This window comes from Ranitomeya variabilis, chromosome 1 (assembly GCF_051348905.1).
Source record: "Ranitomeya variabilis isolate aRanVar5 chromosome 1, aRanVar5.hap1, whole genome shotgun sequence".
NCBI classification, from domain to species: Eukaryota; Metazoa; Chordata; class Amphibia; order Anura; family Dendrobatidae; genus Ranitomeya; species Ranitomeya variabilis.
This window is the reverse complement of record NC_135232.1, coordinates 614,026,822-614,053,740: the sequence shown is the minus strand read 5'-3', so window position 1 is coordinate 614,053,740 and position 26,919 is coordinate 614,026,822. Positions and strand designations below refer to the sequence as shown.

The following is a 26,919-nucleotide window of genomic DNA, read 5'->3' as shown; positions in this document are numbered from 1 at the left end:
GCCACTATATACAGGAACACATCCTATACAGACATAAAGAAATACAAATACTCATCTCGCTCCTCTTTCTCTGACGCTCAGCTTTGGCCTCCGGTGCACTGACTCTCTGCACAGCAGATGAGACGTAGTGACATCATTGCCTTTGCTGTCTCAGGCGCACACGCAAATTGCTGATGGGAGGAGCCTCCACCAATGTATTCACTGTAAACTGCATCCTGAGGATGCAGATAGCAGTAATATAGGGACATGGAGCGGAGAAGGGTAGGGTGCGGCCCATGAGCCACTGTTTTAAGCCCTACGGCTGTCTCCATTCATGGACCGCACTGTGCCCAGGTGTGCTATAATTTATAATGGGGTGGACAGATTCCCATGAAATGTTACATGTATGACAAACAATATACCATATAAGCCTTTTCATCCATTTTCTTGCAGGTATTGCATTTCATGTGTAACCATATACTAAGCAGGTATTATGACTTTAGTTCGAAGCTCTTTGTGAGCAGTAGGTACTTGGGATGGCTGAGGTCAAATGACTGGCAGTATTGATCTGTACAGCCTTTCTTCAAGGTAGGGGTGGAGTATTTTAAGACAACCTGTCACTTGCTCAAAAATTGAAATTTAATACCTGATAAGAAAAATGCCCTGAGCCCCCCTGATTCTGCTGCTCTTTTTCATTTTGCGCTACCTTGCAAAGATATTCACATTTGTTTATTCTTATTTTGGAGCGCAGTATGTGAAATCTCTTCTTGCAGTCCAACTAGGCATTTCTTCAGACTCTTCTCTGGGTGGTGTGCTTTTTCCCCTCCCTCCCAGAAGCTGCCAATCAAAGCTCAGCAAGATCTGAGAATGATGGACTGCTGTATGAGCTGCCGAGCTTGGATTGGTAGCATCAGGGTGGGACGGAGGGCTGAAAACGCACTCCCATAGAGAAGACTTTGAAGAAACCCTCAGTTGGGCTTCAAGCGGAGATTTCACGTATTGCACTAAAGAAGAAACAAATGTGAACGGAAATGAAAAATAGTGCAATATGGAAAAAAGCAACAGAATCAAGGGAGCTCAGGACTTTTACAAGATATTTAACATTTTTTTTAGCAAATGATAGGTCATCTTTACTGTAGCTTCTGTGATTTTGGTCAGAGTAAGCTAGTTAGTGAGTGCTCTGGTGAAGAAAGAGAGTCACTGTCTTCTGGGGTAGTACAAGGATGAACACCCAGACACATTTGTATGCCTTTGGACTAGTACAACTAGATAAGTTCTGAAGTGACCTGCAAGTGTAGACTCCACTAGTCTGTCGCGCTGCGACCACATACCGTAGCTTGCAACAGTTATTGCAACTTGGACCTGAACCATTGAATTTTCCCGCGGCATGCACCAGTGAGTGGCCTTGTGTTCATTCCTTTCCGAGTGCCTAGGGAGTTGCTGTTTGCCTACTTTCAAATATATTGGCTGACAGCCATCTTAGCCGACTACCCCATACACAGGAGCGCTCATTCGGCCGAGCTCTCCTGTGTTCTCTGAGAAAACTTATCTTCAGGAGAACAAACAGATCGATAGTCTAAAATCAGCCATGCCCGATCAACATCTCTCCTGACAATCAGTTGGCCGGAGCCCCCATACAAATTAGAGTGAACTCATCGCTTTCGGTGGGTTCAGCCAACATAATCCTGATGTTTATGGAAGCTTTCGACTTGTTCCTGTTGAACCTGACGTGATTGTGCACGTTACGTTCAATTTCCTAAAGGGGAGATACTGTGTATTGGGTAAAAAATTGACCTGCTTATAGGCTCACACAATTTGAGCAAAATGTGTGCTAATCACCTTACACCTTATAGGAAATGTAGCAGTAATGCCATCCATAGATCCAATATTTACATATTTCTTTGCATCCACAGAGTATTTGGCATCTTTTATGACTCTGTGTTTAGTTAGTGTGCACCTGCAAATTTTTTTCTTCTTTTCTTTGGATGTCCTGTAATTTTTGCATTGATCACCTAGTAACGTTAAGAAGCTTCTCCAAGGGGATGCATATTGAGCATATTTTTTAGTTCCAGGTGAAACCTTGCTCAGGTTTTTATCTAATGGTCCTACTTTGGGATGTTAAGTAAGGATATTGTTTGTTTGCCACCGTGATGAAGGATCCGCTCTCCTGTACTCAGCGCTGGGTCCTCCATCGATCCCCCGGCCTCAACATCTGGTGGAGGGACACGGGGTGTCACGTGAGTGCTGCAGCGAATCAGAGGCTGCTGATTGGTGGCTGCACTGGTCACTTTTTTTTTTTCAATAATGTTTTTATTAAACTTTTTTAACAATACAAATATAAAAGTAGACAAAAAAGGGGGGGGGGGGGTCAAGGAAAAACTGAAACAAGATATAACTTGCACATTCTCATATCAGTCAATGCTACGTCACATCTCGAGCAATACGGTGTGAGTAAATAAAATAATTTGCATAAACATAACAAATAAGCAAAATGACTAATTTTGAAAGGTCTGTTCTTGGGGGGGAGGGGAGGGGGGGGAGGAGAACATCTGGGGAAAAAGGGAGTGGGGGGAGGGGTGGAGGGGGAAGGGGGGAGAGCACACGGCTTCCACCTCTACATCCTCAGGTTTGCATGCCCCAATCCGCGAATCATCCTCACAAAGGCGGACGACCTGCTATTGTCTGTTCCAAGAACCAAGTAGTCATCTCAAAACAATCTCTGATTCCTTGCTTAGTGTGAGCCGGAAGAATCGCTATAAATGGTTCCCATGTGTCAAAGAATGTCTGAGTCCGTCTCTCTTTCTGAAGGGAAGCGTCTATCCAGTCCATTCTAAACAGAAAAGCAAGTTTCTCTAGGAAAAGTCGCAATGTGGGCACTTTAGGCGCCAACCAGTTTTGTAGAATTGTTTTACGAGCTGCAGCTGAGATAATAAAAAGGAATTTTTTACCATGGTATGGTACATGGACATCATTATCTGTAATATGACCAAAGAGAGCCCAGGCTGGAGTAAGTGTGATGTTATATAAAGTGTGCGTCAACACAAAGGTATGTATACGCTGCCAGAACAATTGAATTTGTGGACAAGCCCAGAAGCAATGATAGTGGTCCGCTTCAGGTTCCCCACATCTAGAACAGGCCGGGCTCGCCAGATTCCCCATCAGATAACTACGTTTTGGTGAAACATAGGTCTTGTGTAGGATCTGTAATGCCATTTCCCAATAAGAGACAGAAGGTATATATTTAAGTGCTTTCTGTAATGCCCGCAAGAGAAGAGATGGCGTAAAGGAGACATCATCCACCTGCCATTTTGTAATTCCCACCCCTACGGTATCATATTGTAGCAAAGGACGAAGGAATGTATAGTACTCCGAGACCAGGCCCCTATTCTGAGTGCATGTATTCAACTTGTTCAGTAATTTGTCCTGCCAGTCATCGTCATTGAAAGTGTGTATGACACTATGTGCGTAGCTTTGCAGCTGCATGTAGTGGAAAGGGTGTGCGCGTATATAATCAAACAAAGTGCATGCCTGAGCAAATGAAATTACGGTCCTTGTCTGTATGTCAACTATGTCTCCAATGGACCGTAAACCCTCCCTCTGCCATCTAGAGAAGATGGGGTGTGCCTTTCCATCATGGAAATTAGGATTATTGGAAAATGATTGTGCAAGTGAAACACCACTGGATAAATGCAGCCTCCTACGCACCATCACCCACGTCCTCCACATTGACATGAATAAGGGGTTATTTTTATGGTCTGATGTTAGTGAGGGATAAGGGGAATGTAACAAGTTTACCAGGGACCCACTACCTATCAGAGGTGATTCTACGGCATTGGAAGAATAAGTGGATGTACCGTTCAGCCAGTCCTTAAGGATCCGCATATTGGCTGCCAAATTATATAATTTAACATCTGGGAAATTGATTCCCCCATTAGTCTTAGGCTGTTGGAGGATGTACAGTCCAATTCTAGGTCTCTTTCCCTGCCATATGAAATTGCGGAATAGTCGATTGATGTTGCGTTCATCTACAGGTCTTAGATAGAACGGCAAGACATTAAACAGGTATAGCAGCCGCGGGAAGGAGATCATTTTTATTAGGTTTGCCCGACCTATAAAAGAGAGGGTGAATTTACTCCACGCATTTAAGTCGTCCTGTAATGATTTGATAAATGCCTGCAGGTTAGTCCGCTGCAGTTCTGTTGGAGATCTAGTAATTTGAACACCCAAGTATGTAATAGATTGGGTTTTCCACTGGATAGGGTAATTTTGAGTCCACATAGGTTTTGCGGGTCCCGTGAGCATCAGAGCTTCAGATTTTGTCACATTTATTGAGAAACCTATTATTGCTCCCTTTTGCTCTACTATTGAAAGCAAAGGGCCCAGATTGACCCGAGGTCTTGACATAAAGATTAAAAGGTCATCTGCGAAAGCCATCGTTTTAATTTCAGTATTCCCAAATTGTAATCCCTGAAGACCTGGCCACTTCTGCAAGTACCTTAATAGAGGGTCCAGTGCCAGATTAAAAAGTATCGGTGAGATTGGGCATCCCTGTCTTGCTCCCCTTTCCAAAGTGATTGGAGGAGATAGTAAATTATTTATGGATAGTTTAGTGGTTGCGTTATGTTGTATGGTATGTAGAAATCTAAGAAAAATATCGCCAAAGCCTCTGTGCCTTAAAACCGTGCTCAGAAAGCTCCATGATATTGAGTCAAATGCCTTCTCAGCATCAAGGCTGAGTAGCAGTAAGGGAGGACAGTTTTGTTGTTTAGCAAGAATTGTTGCGGCCACAGCCGTCCTAACTCCCAGGGCAGAGTGGCGGCCTCTTGTAAAACCCAGTTGTGAGGGTATGAGTAAACCTGGTAAAAACTCTTGCAAGCGATCTGCCAGGATTTTAGTGAGTATTTTGTAGTCTACATTTAGTAGGGATATCGGGCGATATGAGCCTACCTCAAGAGGGTCTTTATTTGGTTTGGGTAGAAGAATTGTATGGGCTTCATGAAAGCCTTCCACTTGTTCCCCCTGTGTGTATATGGTATTGAGTAGATCCACCATCATGGGGGTGATATCTGGCTGCAGCATCTTGTAATACTCAGCAGTTAGACCATCAGGTCCTGGTGACTTGTTATTGTGTAGGGACTTGATCGTCGACTGCACCTCCTCAATAGTTATTGGAGCTGACAACTGTTCCCTTTGGTCTCCCGTTATTTTTGGTAGTGCAGTCGAGGATATAAGATCCCACGTGTCCTGTGAGCTATATGGTCGTTCCCTGTATAATTCAGTGTAGTACCTCAGGAAGGCCTGTTGTTTGTCCTTTTCTGATGTGACCACTTGATGGTTCTCTGGGTGTCTCACCTGTACAACTGTGCGTCTAGAGTGGAACGGCTTAGTCAGGCGTGCCAGTAAGCTGCCCGTCTTTCCGCCCCACCTATAATAATGGTTCTTTGTGAAATCTATACTTCTTGTAGCTTGGGTAATAGTGAAAGTATCAATGAGTCGTTTGGCTTCTAGGTAATTTTGTTTTTTAAGTATGTCTGTGGGATCAGTCAGATAGGTCTGGTGGGTAGTCAATAAGTCCGTATGCAAAAGTTGGTATTTTGCCCTTTTTTCCCTCTTTTGATGTATCAGGTAGGAAGTAATATGGCCTCTCATCACTGCCTTAGAGGTGCGCCACAATAAGGACGTGTCTGAGGAAGATGACATGTTATCGTCTAGGAAGTTGTTCCAGTGTGTCTGAAGAAATCTCCTAAAATCCTCTGAATTAAACAAATATGATGGAAATCTCCAATGCCTCAAGGGATATCTTGGCGGGTTCAGAAAGAGCCGTAATGTAATTGGCGCATGATCCGACACCTCAATGGTTTCTATTGTTGTGTTTTCCACCTTTTCAAACAAGGTATCAGTAAGTAGAAAATAATCTATTCTTGAATGCACATCATGCACCCGCGAATAGAACGTATAGTCTTTCTCCGTGGTGTGGAGCACGCGCCAAGGATCGCACAAACCAGTGTGCTGCATTATTTTTACAATAATTTGAGCAGTCTGATTATCATGGGGTGAGTTGGAAGACCTGTCTAGATGTGGGGAAAGAGCAGCATTAAAATCTCCGCCCAGAATAAGGTTGTCTATACGTTTAGATAATAAAAACTGATATAGATTAGAGAAAAAAGTGCTGTTAGGGCTGTTTGGAGCATAGATATTGAGCAGTGTATAAACAGTGTCTCCAATCTGGAGCAGGAGATATAGAAATCTTCCCTCTGCGTCAGAGTGTTCCTCTAGCAGCGTGTAAGATAATGAAGTCCCCAGTAGAATGGCCACGCCCCTTGATTTAGTGGTGCACTGGTCACTTTTAATCTGTGTTGGTTGAAACAGCGGCCAGTGACACCACCATCGGCTCTTGATGCCAAGGCACTGTTGGAGAATGCAGTACTGAATACGAAAGAGCAGCGCTGGTCCAAGAGAGAGCTTTTTTTAAAATGTTTCACCTCCCTAAGGTGGTGGCAGTAGCGGAAAACCCCTTTAATAATTTTTGGTATAGTGGTGTAATTATGGATTTGACAGTATTTAAGATGGACTTCTCTATTTTGCATTTCAATCAACCTTAGGACGGAGTAAAACAGTTGATGTTATTTTAGTAACATTTATTTTGGCTTCTGCATTGGTTTTCCAGCAATTTTAATGGAATCTGTCAGTAGAATCATCTTACCACAAGCCGTCCATATAAACATGTAGGAAGCTGAATAAAATGATACCTTCATATCTGCGTTCCAGTGCCTTATCTGTGATCTGGTGCCACATTTTTCTTAATATACAAATGAGCTGTTAAGATCTATGGGTGGAACACATTTGTCCCTAAAGAGCTTATTATAAATGAAAGGAGGAGGAGGAGACTGTCAGTTATTTCATGTCTCACACTGGTAACACTGTCTTTCATTTATAATATGCTCTGGAGGCGGAGTCTCAGGGAGATCTATGTCCCACCCATAGATCTTAACAGCTCATTTACATATGAAGAAAAAAAGTGAATTTCTCTGGGATAAGACATCAGATCACAGATATCAAGGTATCATTTTATTCAGCTTCCTTTGACCTGCATGCCCATATAGATGACTTAGGAGCGTGATCCCACTGACAGATTCCCTTTATTATGTTATTGTAGGCCTTGCAGTCCATCAATATGTGGATGCTACATGTATATAACATGGACCATACCTGATGAAAATGAGATGAAGGGACAAAAGTTTTATTAAAATAAATTTTGTGCCTTGAATACCAATTTTATTATAGAACAATCTGTTAAACAGAGATGGGCAAATTATTATTATACAGTACAATGAGGATCTGTGAGCGTTTAGTGCAATCTGAAGATTTCACATTCGGACAAGACACATTTCAGGCCTTAATCGACATAAGCATCTCTTTCAGAAATGTTCTTATAGGGTGACTTTTTAAAGAAATGACATTGTGAAGTAGTAATTTGCCCATCACTTTTATTAGCCACCAATATTTCCATATATTCCAATTTCTGAAGCAGGTCCATAAAATAAAATTGAAAAACAAACAAACAAAACCAAAACCCATTATATGGCAAAGCTGTCATGTATCCATAATTTCTCTGGAAGGAGACTGCTCGTGGTTGACTCCTTGTGTATTGTGAAGTGTCTGATTGTGTGAAATTGAATTCTGCTGCAGTTCTAATGCGATTGTATTTTGCGGAAATTCCTTCACTTGCTTTTTGTATTCCAAGAAAGTGCAGACCTTGGTGGATATTGCGATGATATTCTTGCCGATGAATATGGTCGAAACCCTGCTGTCCTGAAATAAAATCATGTTTACCACTCGGATAAAAATGGTAACGATGTTGATGGTCACCAGACTTAGGACGGGGTACAGCATCATCTTCTGAGGAGCAATGTGCTCCCCTTGCATGCTTATTTCGCTCAAAGAGACACATGGTAAAATCAAAAGTAAGATGTAGCAGTAAAAAAACATCAGTCCTTCCGCCCATATGGGGAGTCCTGTTTTATGGGGTTCCCACAAATTAGCTTGAATATCCAAAATGTCAAGTAAATCAAGAGCAACCCAAAAGAGACGACCTCTCAGATCTTCCTTTTTCCTGAATGTCCTTACATACTCCATGCTGTCCAGTGACACCAGAACCAAGTACAGCCCCGGGACTGAGATAGATAAGAGCAACGTCAATGCTTTTCGCGTGACAGTATCTACATTTTTCTTATCAGCTTTGTAATTTTGAAATATAAAATATAATTTAATTTCCAAAACGAATATGTATAGAAACCACAAAATCATTGCATATCCTCGCTTGGCCGTTTTTACTTCTGCTCCGACCCAGACGGCCACATAGCGCAGAACAATTAAGAAGCAAATGTCTCCAACCAGCACGATGATACATACTCCAATCTTCCTTGGGCCTTGGTTTTGTTCCACGAGATACGCATCCATGAAGGCCATGCTGGTCATAATAACGATTGTTGTAAGACACACATGACGCTTGTCTGGAGGTGGAAGAACCATTTTTTGCCAATATATTCTGGGTTTTCATGAAGAAAGTACAGATCTCATGCATTAGTAATGCATCATCAAGAAAAAGGACATGTCAGAATAACTTTTTTTTTTTAGTAAAACTCCGGTTGTTTCAAGATGTTGGCGCCTTTCATCTTTAACTTTCCGTTTACAGATGCTTCATGATGCAATCCCTAACGTGTCCTCTTCTTTTGAGGCTTCGGTTTAATGGTTACAGTATAAAAGGTAACAAATCCACATAGAATGTTAATATTCAGATAGCTTTATTTTCCTGAGTGGGTGTTCCAGGTCTACACATAGTCATCTAGTAAGGTGCAGATCTTTTTAAAGTCCTCTGCTTGTGACAAAAAACATTGCTTTTAAGGTTAGAAATTGCTAAAAAAAAAAAAAAGGGAATGGAATTCTTGACGAAAAGTTGAGAACAGAGATTGTGGAATCAAAGTTCGGTCTTGTTCGCTGGGAATTGTAACTTTGATTGAATCACGCTGCTCATATTCTCGATAAATCCCAATTCTGAAATACAAAAAATATATATATATATATACATAATTAATTTATGACTTTCCTCTGAAATGCAAAAAATTATGTTAAGATTCTGTTTACATTGGGGCAATGGTTTTAATTTATATGGTTCAGGTGGCAGCGCACTGCCAGAGTATTCAGGTAGTAGTACACACCTGCCACGTGTTTTCCACTCCAGCCAGATGTCCATTTATCTACTCAGTGCACCTGAATGTTATCCAGCAACCAGCTATCATGACTCCCTTATGATCAATACTCATCTACTGTGATCTGTTTGATGGATCATCATGCCGTGTTAAGAGTCAATACGAAACTTTCAGTTTTTTCACCATTGATCTAAAATGGGTCCATTGCCTCATAGAGAGCATACTACTTTATTCTGCCTGTCAAGCCTGATGGAATAAAGTAAGGCAGGTGTGTGATCAGAGGCTAGTATATATATATATATATATATATATATATATATATACACACACACACACACTGTGTATATACTGTGTGTGTATATATATATATATATATATATATATATATATATATATATATATATATATATAGTGATATTAAAAACGTATTTTTTGCTTCTTATCAGGTGTCCCAAATTACTGCATATCTATTTCTATTTATTTTTGCTATTTCATTTAAGGGGAATCTGTCAGCAGGTTTTTGCTATTTAATCTGACAGCAGGGTCATGTAGGGGCGGATATTCTGATAATGCACAGTGTACACAGGACATTGCAAATCAGTAGTGTGGCTGGGGTTATGTACAGCTCAACATTCTGAGCACTGCTACATCTACAGCAGAGAAAACAGGAATTTTATCAATACTAGACCAGGCGTTCTGTTACATGATGCCTTCCTTGAATCAGGGTCTCAGACCCTACAACATGATGCTTTTGTATTACATACCAAAAACTGCTGACATATTCCCTCTAAAGTCTATGGGGCTAGGCTATCTCTATTAGGCTCACAGACCTTGAAACTTTAAAAAGAGCAGTACTGAGACCGCTGCCTCCATTTTGGTGGTCAGCAAAGGGTGCCAGCGGGGCATAAATAGAATATAAATTGGAAAATACATTGACTGCTACTTTCATCATGTACATGGGGAACTCAAAGTATATCTGTCCATTGTAGGCAAGCAGCTGGCAGAATCCTGGATAGGAGGTGTGTATCAACGAGGTGACAAGCCTTGGGGATATGAAACCTCTTAAGCAGGATTCAGCACTAATAGGTGCTGAGACGATTAATAGGACCAGTATGTGTTCAGGTTTTTAGGAATGACTAGAAGAGATGGGCGGGTCTAGTCGTTCACACCTTTCAATCCAGCAGAGGCAGCTTGTATAGGCAGCAAAGCTCCTCATAAGTTCCTGGGAGAAGAGGTGGAAACTTCTCTGATACCTGTGTCTGAGAGTGAAGGTGACAAGACCAGGTATATGTTACTCAGTCTCTGCCAGAGGCGGGAAGAGAAGGACTGAGATTTAAACGGGTGAGCCTGTACCCTCTATGTGACTTTTCATTGTTATACCTTTTTGCTGAAGAAAAGACTATTTTACTTTCAGTTGGACTTTTATGGACTCAATGAACCTTTCTGTTTGCAAAAGAAACTGCGTGCCTGTGTGAATGCTGCTGACTGCCAAAGAGCTGATTCCCTACACTATGTTCGTAGCTAAAGAATGGTAGAATTATTCTGACCTATCCATGCAATTAGGAACATCCGGCACTCTCAATATCCCATAATATGGGCAGTCACATTTAGTAGATGGATGACTGAGAAGTTGTGGACGTAAAATAAATGGACACAAGTATCTGATATTAATATCACCCATTCCACTGATCTTGATACTTCGTAATTTTGAAATACTGGAGTAGATTTTACAAAGGTAATATATCTGACACCATCAGGTCTCCCGGCACTACATTATGATCATTATGGGTGAAATTTTCCTACGGATATTTAGAATTTTGGGTAATATTTCCTGGAGAGTCTACAGTATACCACAATGACAAATGAACTTGCTCCCGCCTCACCGCACTGCTGGGTTTTTGAAGAATTATGTGCGTACAGTATTCATTAATGCCTTCCCAACCTAAGCATCAGGGGCTTTTGCTTGAAGAATAAAAAAGGGCAAGCTAATAAAAATCTATTTACAGATATTTGGTAATGGAAGTGGGGAACTTGCAACAAGAAAACATGAAAAGTGCATAATGGAAAAAGATTGGCATACTGTAGATCAAATATAGTTTAGACATCATCACATGGACACTGGCGTGACGATAGACCATCTAAAGTCATCATTACATCAAACCGCTACATAAGCTCCCAGTATCCCATCCCATTTTACAATAAATCCTGTTACATTAAAATGTAGTATATTCCACAGAAACAGCAGAATATATGGAGATATAGGTCCAGTATGTATATATATACGAGCAAGGCTGTCAATCATTGATCAAGACTGCCCACTGGGCTCCTAAGACCAGAATGAGCGGATAATTGTGTAAAATATGTTATACAAAATATTCTCCCACAATCCTATATATCAAGCTAGTCAGATCCTCCTGCTCTATAACATGCAGCCAGAAGAATGCACAGCATTTTCAATATAACAAGGACCTTTTAACTCTGTAGTTGGATTTTTAATATCTTTGTTATGGTATGCACCTCTGATATCTTCATCAAAGGCTTTGTAAGACCAGCTTAGGTGACTGTGTACCACCTGAGTATTCAGGTAGTTGTATACACTGCTACCACGTGCTTTCCAGGAGTCGAGCCACGACATCTGTCTCTGCTACTAACTCAGCCCTGCTGTTGCTAGTGCTGTCCACATTCTCAATGCTGCAGAAGCCAGGTACCTGCCTATCTACTCATCTCTGCTATTCCTGGTGTCCACATTCTCAATACCTGCCTATCTACCCATCTCTGCTATTCCTGGTGTCCACATTCTCAATACTGCTGATTCATGGTATCTTCCTGCCTACTTGTCTCTGCTATTCCTGATGCTATCCACAACCTCAACTCTCCTGTCACAAGTAACCTACCAGCTTTCTCGTCTCTGCTATTCCTGTGTGCTACTTATTCCAGAAAAAAAGGTGTCTGATTGCCTACTCAACTCTGCTGTTTTTGTGTGCTGTCTGTACATTTGGCTTTGCTGTATTTATTACTTCCAGCTCTGATGACCCACCTTCCATACAGCTTTACTGGTCCTTGCTGTTTCATATACCGTCCAGTTGTGCTGCTTCGCTGCATCGTGTTGCTCACCCTGACTGACTATTTAGTGAATCCACCTAACCAGTTGAGCCTATAACATACAGTGCTTGAAATCACTGCTACACTGCTCAGTACTGCTGTACAATGGCTTCCATGCTGGTGCTGCTGCTTCTGAATACCTTTTAAATGCAGACTGAGAAGCAGAAACCCCTCATGTCTATGTACAGAGATATCATAGCAGCTACTGTTCACTCACTAGTTCATAGACACCTGGGAAATACAGATAAATACTGCCAGGAAGAAAACTGGTGAAAATGCAGTATACAGGTCATATTGCCAGAAATAGTGTTAATCCTGATGTATATGCACATAACTTTGTAGACACTTTCCAGGATCAGAAGTCACAAGTGCAACCAATATGGCAGCATCCAAACAAGTGAATATTCGAGACCCAGATCATTCACACCAATGGACAATAAAAATATCCAAGGGACGATATTAGCAACTGGGTGATATTTTGTCACAGTTATTTACACAGGGATCATTTCCATGCAGGAGATTTCTCCAGCTTTGATTTACTCCATAAAATTCAATTAAAAATAAGTAACAAGAGCGTTAAGACTTTGCATGGGGAAAACATTTCTACAATCACCTAAAGAGGTTCTACACTGAGCATAAATGCATTGGGGCACTTATACTGTAGTTCCACCTTTTATAATTGTGTTCATTAGGTTTGACAAGAGGGTTATCTGGGGGGAGGGGGAATCAGCCAGGCCATGTGCAGGGGGGCCCTGCTTAACGCGGCGGTCTGAAGCGTTTCCCCCGGCTACTGTGTTTTGCCGCACCCTGGACCGCCTCTCGCCGACTCACAGTGATCAACTGTACTCTCGTCTTTCAGCATGGGGGTATTTACTGTGTGTGGGGATATTTACTTTGTTGGGGAGACTACTGTGTATGGAAGATTTAGTGTAACAGGGCTGGGGAGATTTACTGTGTGGGGGGGATTTAATGTGTATATGGGTATTTACTGTGTGGGGGTATTAACTGCGTGTGGGGGTGAATGTGTGTGTGTGAAATTTATTATAACAGGGGATGATTTCAGGACACAAGTTTGGGGACCAAGGAAGAGACAGGTGCAGACTCGATATAGGGAGCGAGAGAAATTTGAAGACACAATATGAGGAGCAAGGGGCGAGATGGAGCCATGCATGAGAAAACGGTATGGCGGGATGGGTGAAAACACAGTATGAGAAGCAAGGGGAAAATTAATTCAGACACATTATGGGGAGTGAGGGTGATGGGATGGGTGTGGACACAGTACGAGGAGTCGGGGGGATGTGTGAGGAGGCAGTATGGAGAGTGAGGGGGTAAATGTGTGAGGGGAGTATTGAGGGGAATAGTACGAGGAGACAGTATGGGAGGAGAAAAGTGTGAGTGGGCACAGAATAAAGACTGAGTAGTGGGGTTGGGGGGAGGTGGCATGGGGAAACAGTGCAAGGTCTCAGCCAGGAAGGCATAGTAAGCTAAGGAAGGGGAGTGTGGGCATAGTATATAAACTAGGCTTTTTCCCGCGATCCTGAGGTCACCGCAGTTCAGCCCAACCTCGATGATGTCCCCACTGGTGAATGATGCTTCACTCTCAGCAGCTCATTCACCAGTGGTTTTCAGCCAGAACAGTTGCATCTTGGCAACGTCCTGGTTGAAAACCATTTTGCCCCCAGACATGGATTACAGAGTGGGACACAACAAAGGACAGGTATGGTATATTGTTGGTTTATTATTTTACTTTTATTACAGGAGATCGAGGTGTTGCCGTATGTATGGTTTAATTTAGAATATTAAAGGTGTCTGTGTAATTTTTTCAAATAAAGGATTTTATACTTGCTGTGTCTTTATTTACAAACAATACAACTATAGGATTAATAATGAATAAGTGACATTAACCTTTCAGTTGACATCAACCCCACAAATATTACATGACTTGCCACCGCTACAGGGTAAGTGGGAAGAGTCGGGCAAGCGCCAGAAAAGGCGCATTTAATAGATGCACCTTTTCTAGGCAGCTGCGGGCTGCTATTTTTAGGCTGGGGGGACCTATATCAATGGCCCCTTACCAGTTTGAGAATAGCAGCCCCCTGCTGTGAGCTTTAGCAAGGCTGGTTGTCAAAAATGGGGGGGACCACACATCGTTTTTTTAAATTATTTATTTAAATAATAAAAAAATAGTGTGGGCACCCCTCTATTCTTGATAACCAACCTTGCAGAAGCTGACAGCTGAGGGTTGCAGCCCCCAGCTGTGAGTTTTGCCTGGTTCGTTCAAGAAAATAGAGGGGAACCCACGTCGGGTTTTTCATTCTTTATTTCCTTAGATCGCAGTTGGCAGCTGTGGAATACCCTGATCATCCGCACATACTTTCACTGTTATTAGCGGCAGCAGGTGTCAGATGATGGGGGTAACAGTCTCAAGAGCCCCCACCTGCTGTTGTTCGGACTTTAATATAACGCTCATCATTCTCCTCTGCTTGCCGGCAGAGCAGGGGAGAATGATGAGAGCCGGCTTCAGCACCTGCCGCTTACTGTAGCGCGTCTTCCCCAATGCCGATGCGTGTCACATGTAGTACATCAATGTGTGTTCTCCGTGTGCACGTGTGCGGGACATTTTGCCATCCGTGCTGATGGTAAAAAACGGACATGTCAGCGTGTTTTGCCCACGGACACATGTCTGTGGAAACTGACATCTGCACAGACCCATTCACTTGAATGGGTCTACGTGTGTACGTGTCTCTGGTATGTGTGAAAACTGTCACCACCCGTAATGGAGACACAGACGTGTGAAAGAGGCCTAAGAAACACTAACATGATCTCCATGCATTTTAGTAGTCCTTTGTGTTTATAAATAAAAATAAAAGAAAAGTGAAAAAGATGAAAAATACATTATTCCCACAAATAGGCTAGAAAAAGAATATAAAAATCAAGCCCCATGTATTCCAAAAAAAAGAAACAAAATTATTTGAAAGGCTTTACGAGAAACATTTTTAGAGCCCTTAAATGTTCCAGTTCACAACTAGTTAAAGTAAGTACACCAGCCCCATCAGGTCAGTATATTTTGTGGAAAAACGACGACGACGCTTTAGTTGAATGCCCATCCACTGAAAACCATTTTAGTTCTTTTAATCTATAGAAGTTTATTATTCCATGAATATGAATTTCTTCATGCATCTTTATATTAGAGGTGATGCTTTGTATTTTTTACATCATAGACATATAATTACATGGTAACATACTGCCTGCGGCCACCACTAGGGGGTGTATAAGAGCTTACTGCATACAGTGTATGGCTACTTTCACACTTCCGTCTTTTGTCCTCCGTCGCAATCCGTGGGTTTGGGCAAAAAACGGATCCTGCAAATGTGCCTGCAGGATGCATTTTTTGCCCATAGACTTGTATTAGCGACGTATCGCGACGGATCGCCACACGTCACGTCCGTCGTGCGATTAATCCGTCGTGTTTTGGCGGATTACATGGAACTTTTTTTGTGCGTCATGTCCACCTTTTTCGACCGCGCATGCGCGGCCGAAACTCCGCCTCCTCCTCCCCGGACTGCAGAATGGGCAGCAGATGCGTTGAAAAACTGCATCCGCTGCCCACGTCGTGCAGTAATTTCACAACATCTGTCGGTACATCGGCCCGATGCATTGCGACGGGCCCGTACTGACGGAAATGTGAAAGTAGCCTATGCAACACATTAAATTGTAACACGGTGTAGAATTAACTCTTGAGCTCCCCCTAGTGGCTACAAAACATATTTATCACATGTGGTAGTTCAAGTCAGGTGCCGAGATACAGTGGTAGAAAATAGGAACACCGTCTTTTTAAATTTTCGATTGGTTTATTATTATGCAGCATAAACCAACAAGAAGGGAAAATAAACACAACCTTTCCGGCTAAAACAGAAAACAAAGAATCCTCTCTCCAGTCTAAGGGTATGTGCACACGTTGTGGATTCTGTGCGGATCCGCAGCGTTTTTTGTGCTGCAGAAACGCTGCAGATCTGCAATTGATTTACAGTACAATGTAAATCAATGAGAAAAAAAATGCTGTGCACATGTTGCGGAAAATCCGCTGCGGAAACGCTGCGGTTTAAAAGATGTAGCATGTCACTTCTTTTTTGCGTTTTTGTACCCATTCCATTATAGAAATCCGCAGGGGTAAAAAATGCAGCAAATCTGCAAAAAAACCGCAGAAAAAACGCTCAAAAACCGCTGCGGATCCGCACAAAAACGCGACAAATCCGCAGGTGCATTTTTTGCCAGGAGAGGCAGAATCCGCACCAGAAATTCCTAAGGCTAATCCGCAACGTGTGCACATAGCCTAAGTGAACCCAGACTGCCTCTAGAGCCCAGCTATTTAAACCCCAGACCAGGTGACTGACCACATGATTATGACATCACACAGGTCCTGTCAGCTCTGCAGGTGGAGATAAAGTGGACATTCTCCCACCCGATCTATGAAGGTCCACTAAAACCAGCCAATTAGGCAACTTTAACTTAACCCTCACAACAAGTAGTGTGCTGGAAGAACATACTCTGGTTTCATATCACTGACGCCATTTAGCGCAGTTACACATATCTCCCCTCTATTACCTTACCAGTGACTTTGTCACATGTCACTAACATCTGTACAGGAGATCTGCATCAGAAAAACAGACCTCTAACCACTCAATGCTAGACCTAAAAATGAATTAATGGCTTTGTCCTGTGATGATATCTGTAACGGACTGGGTGGTGGAACCACTGTGTCGTGATCCAAAGAGTACCTGGAGGGGTGTGACTAGGTACCTTACCAAATTCGACTCAGGATTGATGGTGGCTGATGATACCGCAATCTGAGGGAGGCGAAACCAGGTGCTACAACCGGACTGACCTCAGGTGGATGGCAGCACTCACAAGGGACAGGAAGCAGGAACGTAGCAGAATGGTAGACAGGCAGGCGGGCACAGCTGAAAGGGGCAGGCAGTCACGGCTGATAGACAGGCAGGTATACAGGAATACGAGCACTGGGACCAAAGAACTAGCAAGCATGTTAGGCACAGTATACAACATTGCACAGGCACTTCCCACCTGGTGGACGTGCCTTGAATAATAAGTGTCTCCCAGTCATTGGTTGGGGACACCTTAGGACAGCTTGAGCAGTTCCTTTAAGAGGGTGGGATCGCACACGCACACCCTAAGCATAGTTCCCGGGAATTTGTGACCCGTGCGCAGTAGTCGGGCAGCATCAGCAACAGGATGAGGGAGGACAGGTCCGTGGCGGTGAGTTGGCGTCTCTGCTGGGGAATGGAGTGCAGAGACTCCGGCGCTTCAATATTATTGATTAGTGGGGGTCCAACTGCTGGGATGTTCACTGATTGGCAGAATAGGGCACTTATCACCGCTTCAAAATAGTGCAGAAGGTCGGACGCCACACTGTCCCTCCATTTATTCCCTATAAGTCTGCTGGAAAAAGCAGTAGCAGCAGAGGACATGATCGGAATGGCGGTTACGCATGCAAACTGCAGCTCCATTCTATAAAGCGGATAAAAGTGCCCTATTCTGCCCATCGGTCGAACCCCCACCAATCTAAGTTATCACCTATCATTGGAGGACCCCTTTAATAACTACCTTTTTTTATGGCATCTATGAATATAGCAGTCAGCAATATATTGGGCTTTGTTCACATTATCTCTAATCCCTACATTTGGCACACATCTAACGTATGGTGTTTTGCAGACCGCGCAGGTGTCCATCCAACCCCTCTATTTCCTCTGCATTGTGTTCTGAGCCGCGCCACTCATCCTCCTTGTGCCTGAAGCAGCTGCATCTTAATCATTATGAATACATTCCTAATTAGTAGCTGATTAAGACAGCGCTTGTGCTGCTTGCATAAGGTAGGGGCGCATTCACACATGCCGATTCTGACATCAGCGTCAGGAGTGGATGTAATGCAGTCCAATCTGCACTAATTAGTAACACCCATCTTTTAGATTTATGGCATGTAGATATGTGGATCCTTTCGCTAAAACGTGGCCCATACCACTGTCAGAGGAAAGGTAGCTGCACATGAGAGCTTCAGCGCTTGCCCCTTTAAAATTACACACATGAAAGCCCCCTAAAACATTTGTGATAGTATGGAAATGGCTCCGCTGTCCGGCAGATCAGCAAAGGCATTCATGCATTGGGATCAATAATCCGATACTTGCCTGGGATTCCCAGAGGAGCAGTAATGGGGCAGCGTCAGCTACATCATATCAATTGCATTTGCTTAAATAGGTCAAGTAACACCAGGGAAATATTAGCAAGTTGGATTCCTGAATATATTTCTGGATAAAAAAAATTAAATATGTAAAAAAGTACACGTGTTAAAAACACTGGAAGATAAAAATTGCCAAAATAGGTAAAACTAGAAAAAATCATAAAATACGGTACATAAAAAAAGTACACATATTAAAAATACATAAAATTCTAAATAGTTAAAATACTTGCAAATGCATAAAAAAGACAAAAACATTTTAAAACCAAAATACATAGACATCTAAAAAAAATTAAATACAAAAATGGAAGTGTATTAATAACTGCAAAAAATTCTAACTACTGTATTTTCCGGACTATAAGACGCCTTTTTTCCTCCAAAAATGTGGAGGCAAATGGGGGATGTGTCTTATATTCCCATGTACCTGCTCTCGCTGTGGTGGGGAGGTGGGGGAGAGGCAGCGGCGGAGCAGCAGGTCATAGGAGGCTGCGGCTTACTCCTGTGCCCGCTGCTATAGAGAAATGAATATTCACTGTATTCCACGCTCATAGTCCTGCCCACCTCTATGCACTTAAGCAGGCGCCGAGAGGTGGGATGGACTATGGGCTTGGAAAGTAGTGAATATCTATTTCTCTTTAATAGCAGACACGTTGTTAGCCGCAGCAGCCGGCCTCCTGCAGCTGCAGGGCGTTCGTGTGTGCCCGCTACTTAAGGCATTAAATGTTGACTGCTCTCCACTCCAATAGGCGTGGAATGTAGTGAATATTCATTCTCTTTAGTAGCGGGGACACGTGAAAGCCCGGCCACTGCAGAAAGCCTGCAGCTGCGGCTAACACTGTGCGCAATATTAAAGGGCAATGAATATTCACTGCTCTCCATGCACATGGTCCATGGTCTCGGCGTGGAGAGCCGTGAGTATTCCGGAAGCTGTCCTCGGCTTGTAAGCATCGCATGATGTCACTGCCATGCGCTGCTTACAAGCATAAAGCAACTGCTGGCATCGTAACAAGACGCTGCGAGGGAGCACAGGTAGGGATGGGGGGTGGGGGCCAATCATACCAGCATAAAAAGGTGGCCATGCATACCTGGACGGAAATGGGGCCCTTGTATACCAGGATAAGGATGGGGCCATGCATACCAGGATGGAGATGGGGTCCCTCCATGCTAGGATAAGGATGGGGCCATGCATACCAGGATGGAGATGGGGGCACTGCATACCAGGATAGGGATGAGGGCTCCATGCATACTAGGATAAAGATGGGACCATGCATACCAGGATGGAGATGGGGGCCCTGCATACCAGGATAGGGATGATGGGGACCATGCCTACCAGGATAAGGATGAGGGGGCCATGCATACCAGGCTGGGGATAAGAGGGACATGCCTACCAGGCTAGGGATGAGGGGGTCATGAATACCAGGATAGGGATGAGGGGCCATGCATAACAGGATAGGGATGAGGGGGCCATGCATAACAGGATAGGGATGAAGGGGCCCATGCATGCCAGGAAGGCGATGAGGGGATCATGCATACCAGGAAGGCGATGAGGGGGTCATGCATACCAGGATAGAGATGAGGGAGCCATGCATACCAGGATAGAGATGAGGGGGCCATGCATACTAGGATAGAGAAGAGTGGACCATGCATACCAGGACAGAGATGGGGGCCCTGCATACCAAGATAGGGATGAGGGCACCATGCATACCAGGATACTGGCCAATCATACCAGGATGAAGATGGGGACATGCTTACCAGGCTAGGGATGAGAGGGTCATGCATACCAGGATAGGGATGAGGAGGCCATGCATACCAGGAGAGGGATGAGGAGGACATGCATACCAGGAGGGAAATGAGGGGCCATGCATACCAGGATGGGAATGAAAGGGCAATGCATACCAGGATGGGGATGAGGAGGCCATGCATATCAGGATAAGGATGAGATGGCCGTGCATACCAGAAGGGGAATGAAGGGGCCGTGCATACAAGGATGGGGATTAAGGGGCCATGCATACCAGGATGAGGATGAGGAGGCCATGCATACTAGGATGGGGATGAAGGGGCTGTAACAACTCTGCTGGCATCACTACATGGCCTCCCATCCCTCACACACCATCTTACTCACTGCTCCATGTCATGTTGTGTTCTGTCTGTTGCCGGCTCCATATTCTGTGCCTCTGCTCTCTGCATGCTTCCTGGCTGTGTGCATAGGGGGGCGGCGCCAAAACTCTCTGGTTCTTATAGAATCAGGGCGCACCTGTCTAATGTGTTCCTGACAAATTACCAAGAGGCAACAAGAACCAAAGAAACAAGGATCCCTAAAATATAACTTTTAATCCATAAAGTTAAAAACAATTATTCCAGATTTGAAGACATTACTACACATGGGTTACCATAGGGAAAGCACTTAGATGTGGACTATCAGGCCCTGTCAGTCCCCTAATACTGGTCCCTGCCTGGCTGTGGAGGTTGGCACCCTAAGTTTCAGCGGTAGGCGCCCTACTAGCCCTAGTCAATCCCTATGGTCATAAAAACTCATGTCCCAATACACCCATTGCCCAAAAAGGTAAAAAAAACAAACAAGCAAAATTGAAGAAAAAAATTAGGAAAACCAACAAAACAAAAAAACACAAAATTTGTTTTTCTGCCCTTAAAAACCCCTAATAGGGTATATATATATATATATATATATATATATATATATATATATATATATATATATATATATATATATATACTAGATGGCAGCCCGATTCTAAAGAAGCGGGAGTCTAGAATCCATATATACTTTATTTATTCAAATGTAAGAATAATACAATTAATAAATAATAGTAAGAAAGAACAAAAAATGGCTGCACTCACCAGCTCTTGACAATTCTTGACAGTACGGCACATTTCTGATTGGTCGCTCGCGGCAGGCGGCAACCAATCAGAAAAGTGCCGCGCACCACGAAGGCATATATCTTTGTCCACCCTGAGCGGGTGTAGGACGCTGGTGACGTCACTTATCTCCGGACATTATCTCCGGACAAAGCCACGGAAGTTGGCACAAATTGCCGGAAGTAGTATTCTAGGCAATTATATATTAGATTTTAATGTTATCAGTGTTTACCTTTGAACGTTTATATCAACTCGCCACTCTACTCTCAAGATCGCATCTCACCACCTGTGCACTTGACCCGCTCCCAACCCACCTCATCCCAAACCTCACCACAATCTTCATCCCAACCCTAACCCATCTCTTCAACCTATCACTAACAAATGGTGTTTTCCCCTCAAGCTTTAAACATGCCTCCATCACACCTATCCTCAAAAAGCCCTCTCTTGACCCATCCTCTATATCTAGCTATCGCCCTATATCACTTCTCCCCTATGCCTCAAAACTACTGGAACAACACGTCTACCTTGAACTGTCCTCCCATCTCTCTTCTTGCTCCCTCTTTGACCGCTTACAATCTGGCTTCCGGTCACACCATTCCACTGAAACTGCCCTAACTAAGGTCACCACTGACCTTTTAACCGCCAAGAGCAAGCGACACTACTCTGTTCTCCTCCTCCTCGACCTGTCGGCTGCCTTTGACACAGTGGACCATTCCCTATTATTACAGACCCTCTCATCCCTTGGCATCACAGACTTGGCCCTATCCTGGATCTCATCATACCTAACAGACCGGACATTCAGCGTCTCCCACTCACACACCACCTCCTCACCTCGCCCCCTCTCTGTCGGAGTCCCACAAGGTTCAGTCCTTGGGCCCCTGCTCTTCTCCATTTACACCTTTGGCCTGGGACAGCTCATAGAATCTCATGGCTTTCAGTATCACCTCTATGCTGATGACACACAGATCTACATCTCTGGACCAGATATCACCTCCCTACTAACCAGAATCCCTCAATGTCTGTCCACTATTTCATCCTTCTTCTCCGCTAAATTTCTGAAACTTAACATGCACAAAACAGAATTCATCATCTTTCCCCCATCTCACGTGACCCCCCCAACGAACCTATCCATTACAGTAAATGGCTGCCCACTCTCCCCAGTCCCACAAGCTCGCTGCCTCGGGGTTATCCTTGACGCTGATCTCTCCTTCAAACCACATATCCAAGCCCTTTCCACTTCCTGCCGACTTCAACTCAAAAATATTGCACGAATCCGTTCATTCCTCAACCAAGAATCTGCAAAAACCCTAGTCCATGCCCTCATCATCTCTCGTCTTGACTACTGCAACCTCCTGCTCTGTGGCCTCCCCTCAAACACTCTCGCACCCCTCCAATCTATTCTAAACTCTGCTGCCCGACTAATCCACCTGTCCCCCCGCTATTCTCCGGCCTCTCCCCTCTGTCAATCCCTTCACTGGCTCCCCATTGCCCAGAGACTCCAGTACAAAACCCTAACCATGACGTACAAAGCCATCCACAACCTGTCTCCTCCTTACATCTGTGACCTCATCTCCCGGTACTTTCCTACACGCAACCTCCGATCCTCACAAGATCTCCTTCTCTACTCCCCTCTTATCTCCTCTTCCCACAATCGTATACAAGATTTCTCTCGCGTATCACCCCTACTCTGGAACCCTCTACCACAACACATCAGACTCTCGCCCACTGTCGAAACCTTCAAAAAGAATCTGAAGACCCACCTCTTCCGACAAGCCTACAACCTGCAGTAACCACCGATCAACCAACCGCTGCACGATCAGCTCTATCCTCACCTACTGTATTCTCACCCATCCCTTGTAGATTGTGAGCCCTCGCGGGCAGGGTCCTCTCTCCTCCTGTACCAGTTATGACTTGTATTGTTCAAGATTATTGTACTTGTTTTTATTATGTATACCCCTCCTCACTTGTAAAGCGCCATGTAATAAATGGCGCTATAACAATAAATAATAATAATAATAATATTGTATTGTCCTGTCACCAGCCATGTGTATGATTATCGGCCGAAAGCCTCTCTGGAACCAATAATCACCCCATGTAAAGGTATCTTTATAAGTTAAAGATTCAGAATACTATGACTTTTATCATATCCTGAACAGTCAAGTTTTTTATGAACCGTTAAGGTTTTCTGGTTGAAGTAAAAAAAAACTCTGAGTGTTTACAGTTTGAAACCATAAAATGTTGAAAAATTATGTCATTCTTGAGTATATCACTCAATGGTGCTCATAAACGTGTCAAATTTGATCTATAATATACTTTAATATACGTTACTTTAATCTTTAATATACTTAAGAACAGGGCCCCAGACATCACACAGGGGGTCTGAAACACCGCACAGTGGTCCAAAAAATCGCTGTGCTCTGCCTGGGGCCCCATATGCTGCCTGGGGCCCCTGTGCTCTGCCTGGGGCCCCATATGCTGCCTGGGGCCCCTGTGCTCTGCCTGGGGCCCCATGTTCTGCCTGGGGCCCCTGTGCTCTGCCTGGGGCCACTGTGCTCTGCCTGGGGCCCCATATGCTGCCTGGGGCCCCTGTGCTCTGCCTGGGGCCCCATATGCTGCCTGGGGCCCCTGTGCTCTGCCTGGGGCCCCTGTGCTCTACCTGGGACCACTGTGCTCTGCCTGGGGCCCCATATGCTGCCTGGGGCCCCTGTGCTCTGCCTGGGGCCCCTGTGCTCTGCCTGGGGCCCCATGTTCTGCCTGGGGCCACTGTGCTCTGCCTGGGGCCCCATAGGCTGCCTGGGGCCCCTGTGCTCTGCCTGGGACCACTGTGCTCTGCCTGGGGCCCCATATGCTGCCTGGGGCCCCTGTGCTCTGCCTGGGGCCACTGTGCTCTGCCTGGGGCCCCATATGCTGCCTGGGGCCCCTGTGCTCTGCCTGGGGCCCCTGTGCTCTGCCTGGGGCCCCTGTGCTCTGCCTGGGGCCCCATGTTCTGCCTGGGGCCCCTGTGCTCTGCCTGGGGCCACTGTGCTCTGCCTGGGGCCCCATGTTCTGCCTGGGGCCACTGTGCTCTGCCTGGGGCCCCTGTGCTCTGCCTGGGACCACTGTGCTCTGCCTGGGGCCCCATATGCTGCCTGGGGCCCCTGTGCTCTGCCTGGGGCCACTGTGCTCTGCCTGGGGCCCCATATGCTGCCTGGGGCCACTGTGCTCTGCCTGGGGCCCCTGTGCTCTGCCTGGGGCCCCATATGCTGCCTGGGGCCCCTGTGCTCTGCCTGGGGCCCCTGTGCTCTGCCTGGGGCCCCATGTTCTGCCTGGGGCCCCTGTGCTCTGCCTGGGGCCACTGTGCTCTGCCTGGGGCCCCATATGCTGCCTGGGGCCCCTGTGCTCTGCCTGGGGCCCCATATGCTGCCTGGGGCCCCTGTGCTCTGCCTGGGGCCCCTGTGCTCTGCCTGGGGCCCCATATGCTGCCTGGGGCCCCTGTGCTCTGCCTGGGGCCCCATGTTCTGCCTGGGGCCCCTGTGCTCTGCCTGGGGCCACTGTGCTCTGCCTGGGGCCCCATATGCTGCCTGGGGCCCCTGTGCTCTGCCTGGGGCCCCATATGCTGCCTGGGGCCCCTGTGCTCTGCCTGGGGCCACTGTGCTCAGCCTGGGGCCCCATAGGCTGCCTGGGGCCCCTGTGCTCTGCCTGGGACCACTGTGCTCTGCCTGGGGCCCCATATGCTGCCTGGGGCCCCTGTGCTCTGCCTGGGGCCAGTGTGCTCTGCCTGGGGTCCCATATGCTGCCTGGGGCCCCTGTGCTCTGCCTGGGTGTAGGACACTGGTGACGTCACTTATCTCCGGACATTAGCTCCGGACATTAGCTCCGGACATTATCTCCGGACATTAGCTCCGGACAAAGCCACGGAAGTTGGCACAAATTGCAGGAAGTAGTATTCTAGGCAATTATATATTAGATATATATATATATATATATATATCTAATATATAATTGCCTAGAATACTACTTCCTGCAATTTGTGCCAACTTCCGTGGCTTTGTCCGGAGCTATTGTCCGGAGCTATTGTCCGGAGCTAATGTCCGTAGCTAATGTCCGGAGCTAATGTCCGGAGATAAGTGACGTCATCAGTGTCCTACACCCAGGCAGAGCACAGGGGCCCCAGGCAGAGCACAGGGGCCCCAGGCAGAACATGGGGCCCCAGGCAGAGCACAGGGGCCCCAGGCAGAGCACAGGGGCCCCAGGCAGCATATGGGGCCCCAGGCAGAGCACAGGGGCCCCAGGCAGCATATGGAGCCCCAGGCAGAGCACAGTGGCCCCAGGCAGAGCACACACCAAATCGGAGGCCGAGGGGCCCCGCCAACCAAATCGGAGGCCGAGGAGCCCCGCCCACCAAATCAAAGGCCGAGCGGCCCCGCCCACCAAAGCGGAGGCCGAGGGGCCCGGCCCCGCCCACCAAAGCGGAGGCCGAGGGGCCCCGACCACCACATCGGAGGCCGAGGGGCCCCGACCACCACATCGGAGGCCGAGGGGCCCCGCCCACCAAATCGGAGGCCGAGGGTCCCCGCCCACCAAATCGGAGGCCGAGGGTCCCCGCCTACCAAATCGGAGGCCGAGGGTCCCCGCCCACCAAATCGGAGGCCGAGGGGCCCCGCCCACCAAATCGGAGGCCGAGGGGCCCCGCCCACCAAATCGGAGGCCGAGGGTCCCCGCCCACCAAATCGGAGGCCGAGGGTCCCCTCCCACCAAATCGGAGGCCGGGGGTCCCCGCCCTCCAAATCGGAGGCCGAGGGGCCCCGCCCACTACATCAGAGGCCGAGGGGCCCCACCCACCAAATCGGAGGCCGAGGGTCCCCGCCCACCAAATCGGAGGCCGAGGAGCCCCGCCCACCAAATCGAAGGTCGAGGGGCCCCGCCCACGAAAGCGGAGGCCGAGGGTCCCCGCACACCAAATCGGAGGCCGAGGGGCCCCGCCCACCAAAGCGGAGGCCGAGGGTCCCCGACCACCAAATCGGAGGCCGAGGGTCCCCGCCCACCAAATCGGAGGCCGAGGGTCCCCGCCCACCAAATCGGAGGCCGAGGGTCCCCGCCCACCAAATCAGAGGCCGAGAGTCCCCGCCCACCAAATCGGAGGCCGAGGGGCCCTGCCAACCAAATCGGAGGCCGAGGGGCTTCGCCAACCAAATCGGAGGCCGAGGAGCCCCGCCCACCAAATCGAAGGCCGAGCGGCCCCGCCCACCAAAGCGGAGGCCGAGGGGCCTGGCCCCGTCCACCAAAGCGGAGGCCGAGGGGCCCCGCCCACCACATCGGAGGCCGAGGGGCCCCGCCCACCAAATCGGAGGCCGAGGGTCCCCGCCCACCAAATCGGAGGCCGAGGGTCCCCGCCCACCAAATCGGAGGCCGAGGGTCCCCGCCCACCAAATTGGAGGCCGAGGGTCCCCGCCCACCAAATCGGAGGCCGAGGGGCCCCGCCCACCAAATCGGAGGCCGAGGGGCCCCGCCCACCAAATCAGA

The 26,919-nt window shown here is 46.5% G+C and overlaps 1 protein-coding gene across 2 annotated transcripts in view; it reads right to left on the bottom strand.

Moving 5' to 3' along the window:
- Positions 1-1,751: 1,751 nt before the first annotated feature.
- Positions 1,752-26,919, bottom strand: part of TMEM121 (transmembrane protein 121) — a 131,862-nt gene continuing 106,694 nt past the window's right edge. Inside the window, exons 2-3 of one of the 2 annotated variants that reach the window (XR_013215102.1) lie at positions 6,317-9,033; positions 1,752-2,259 (exon numbers count right to left, since the gene is read on the bottom strand). Coding sequence is in view for 1 of the 2 variants with exons in the window: in XM_077260633.1 (XP_077116748.1) it covers positions 7,573-8,511 (939 nt within the window). In the remaining variant the exon portion in view is untranslated. Of the gene's footprint in view, positions 2,260-6,316; positions 9,034-26,919 lie in introns of those variants that run through there. The other variant, XM_077260633.1, reaches the window with a different exon arrangement.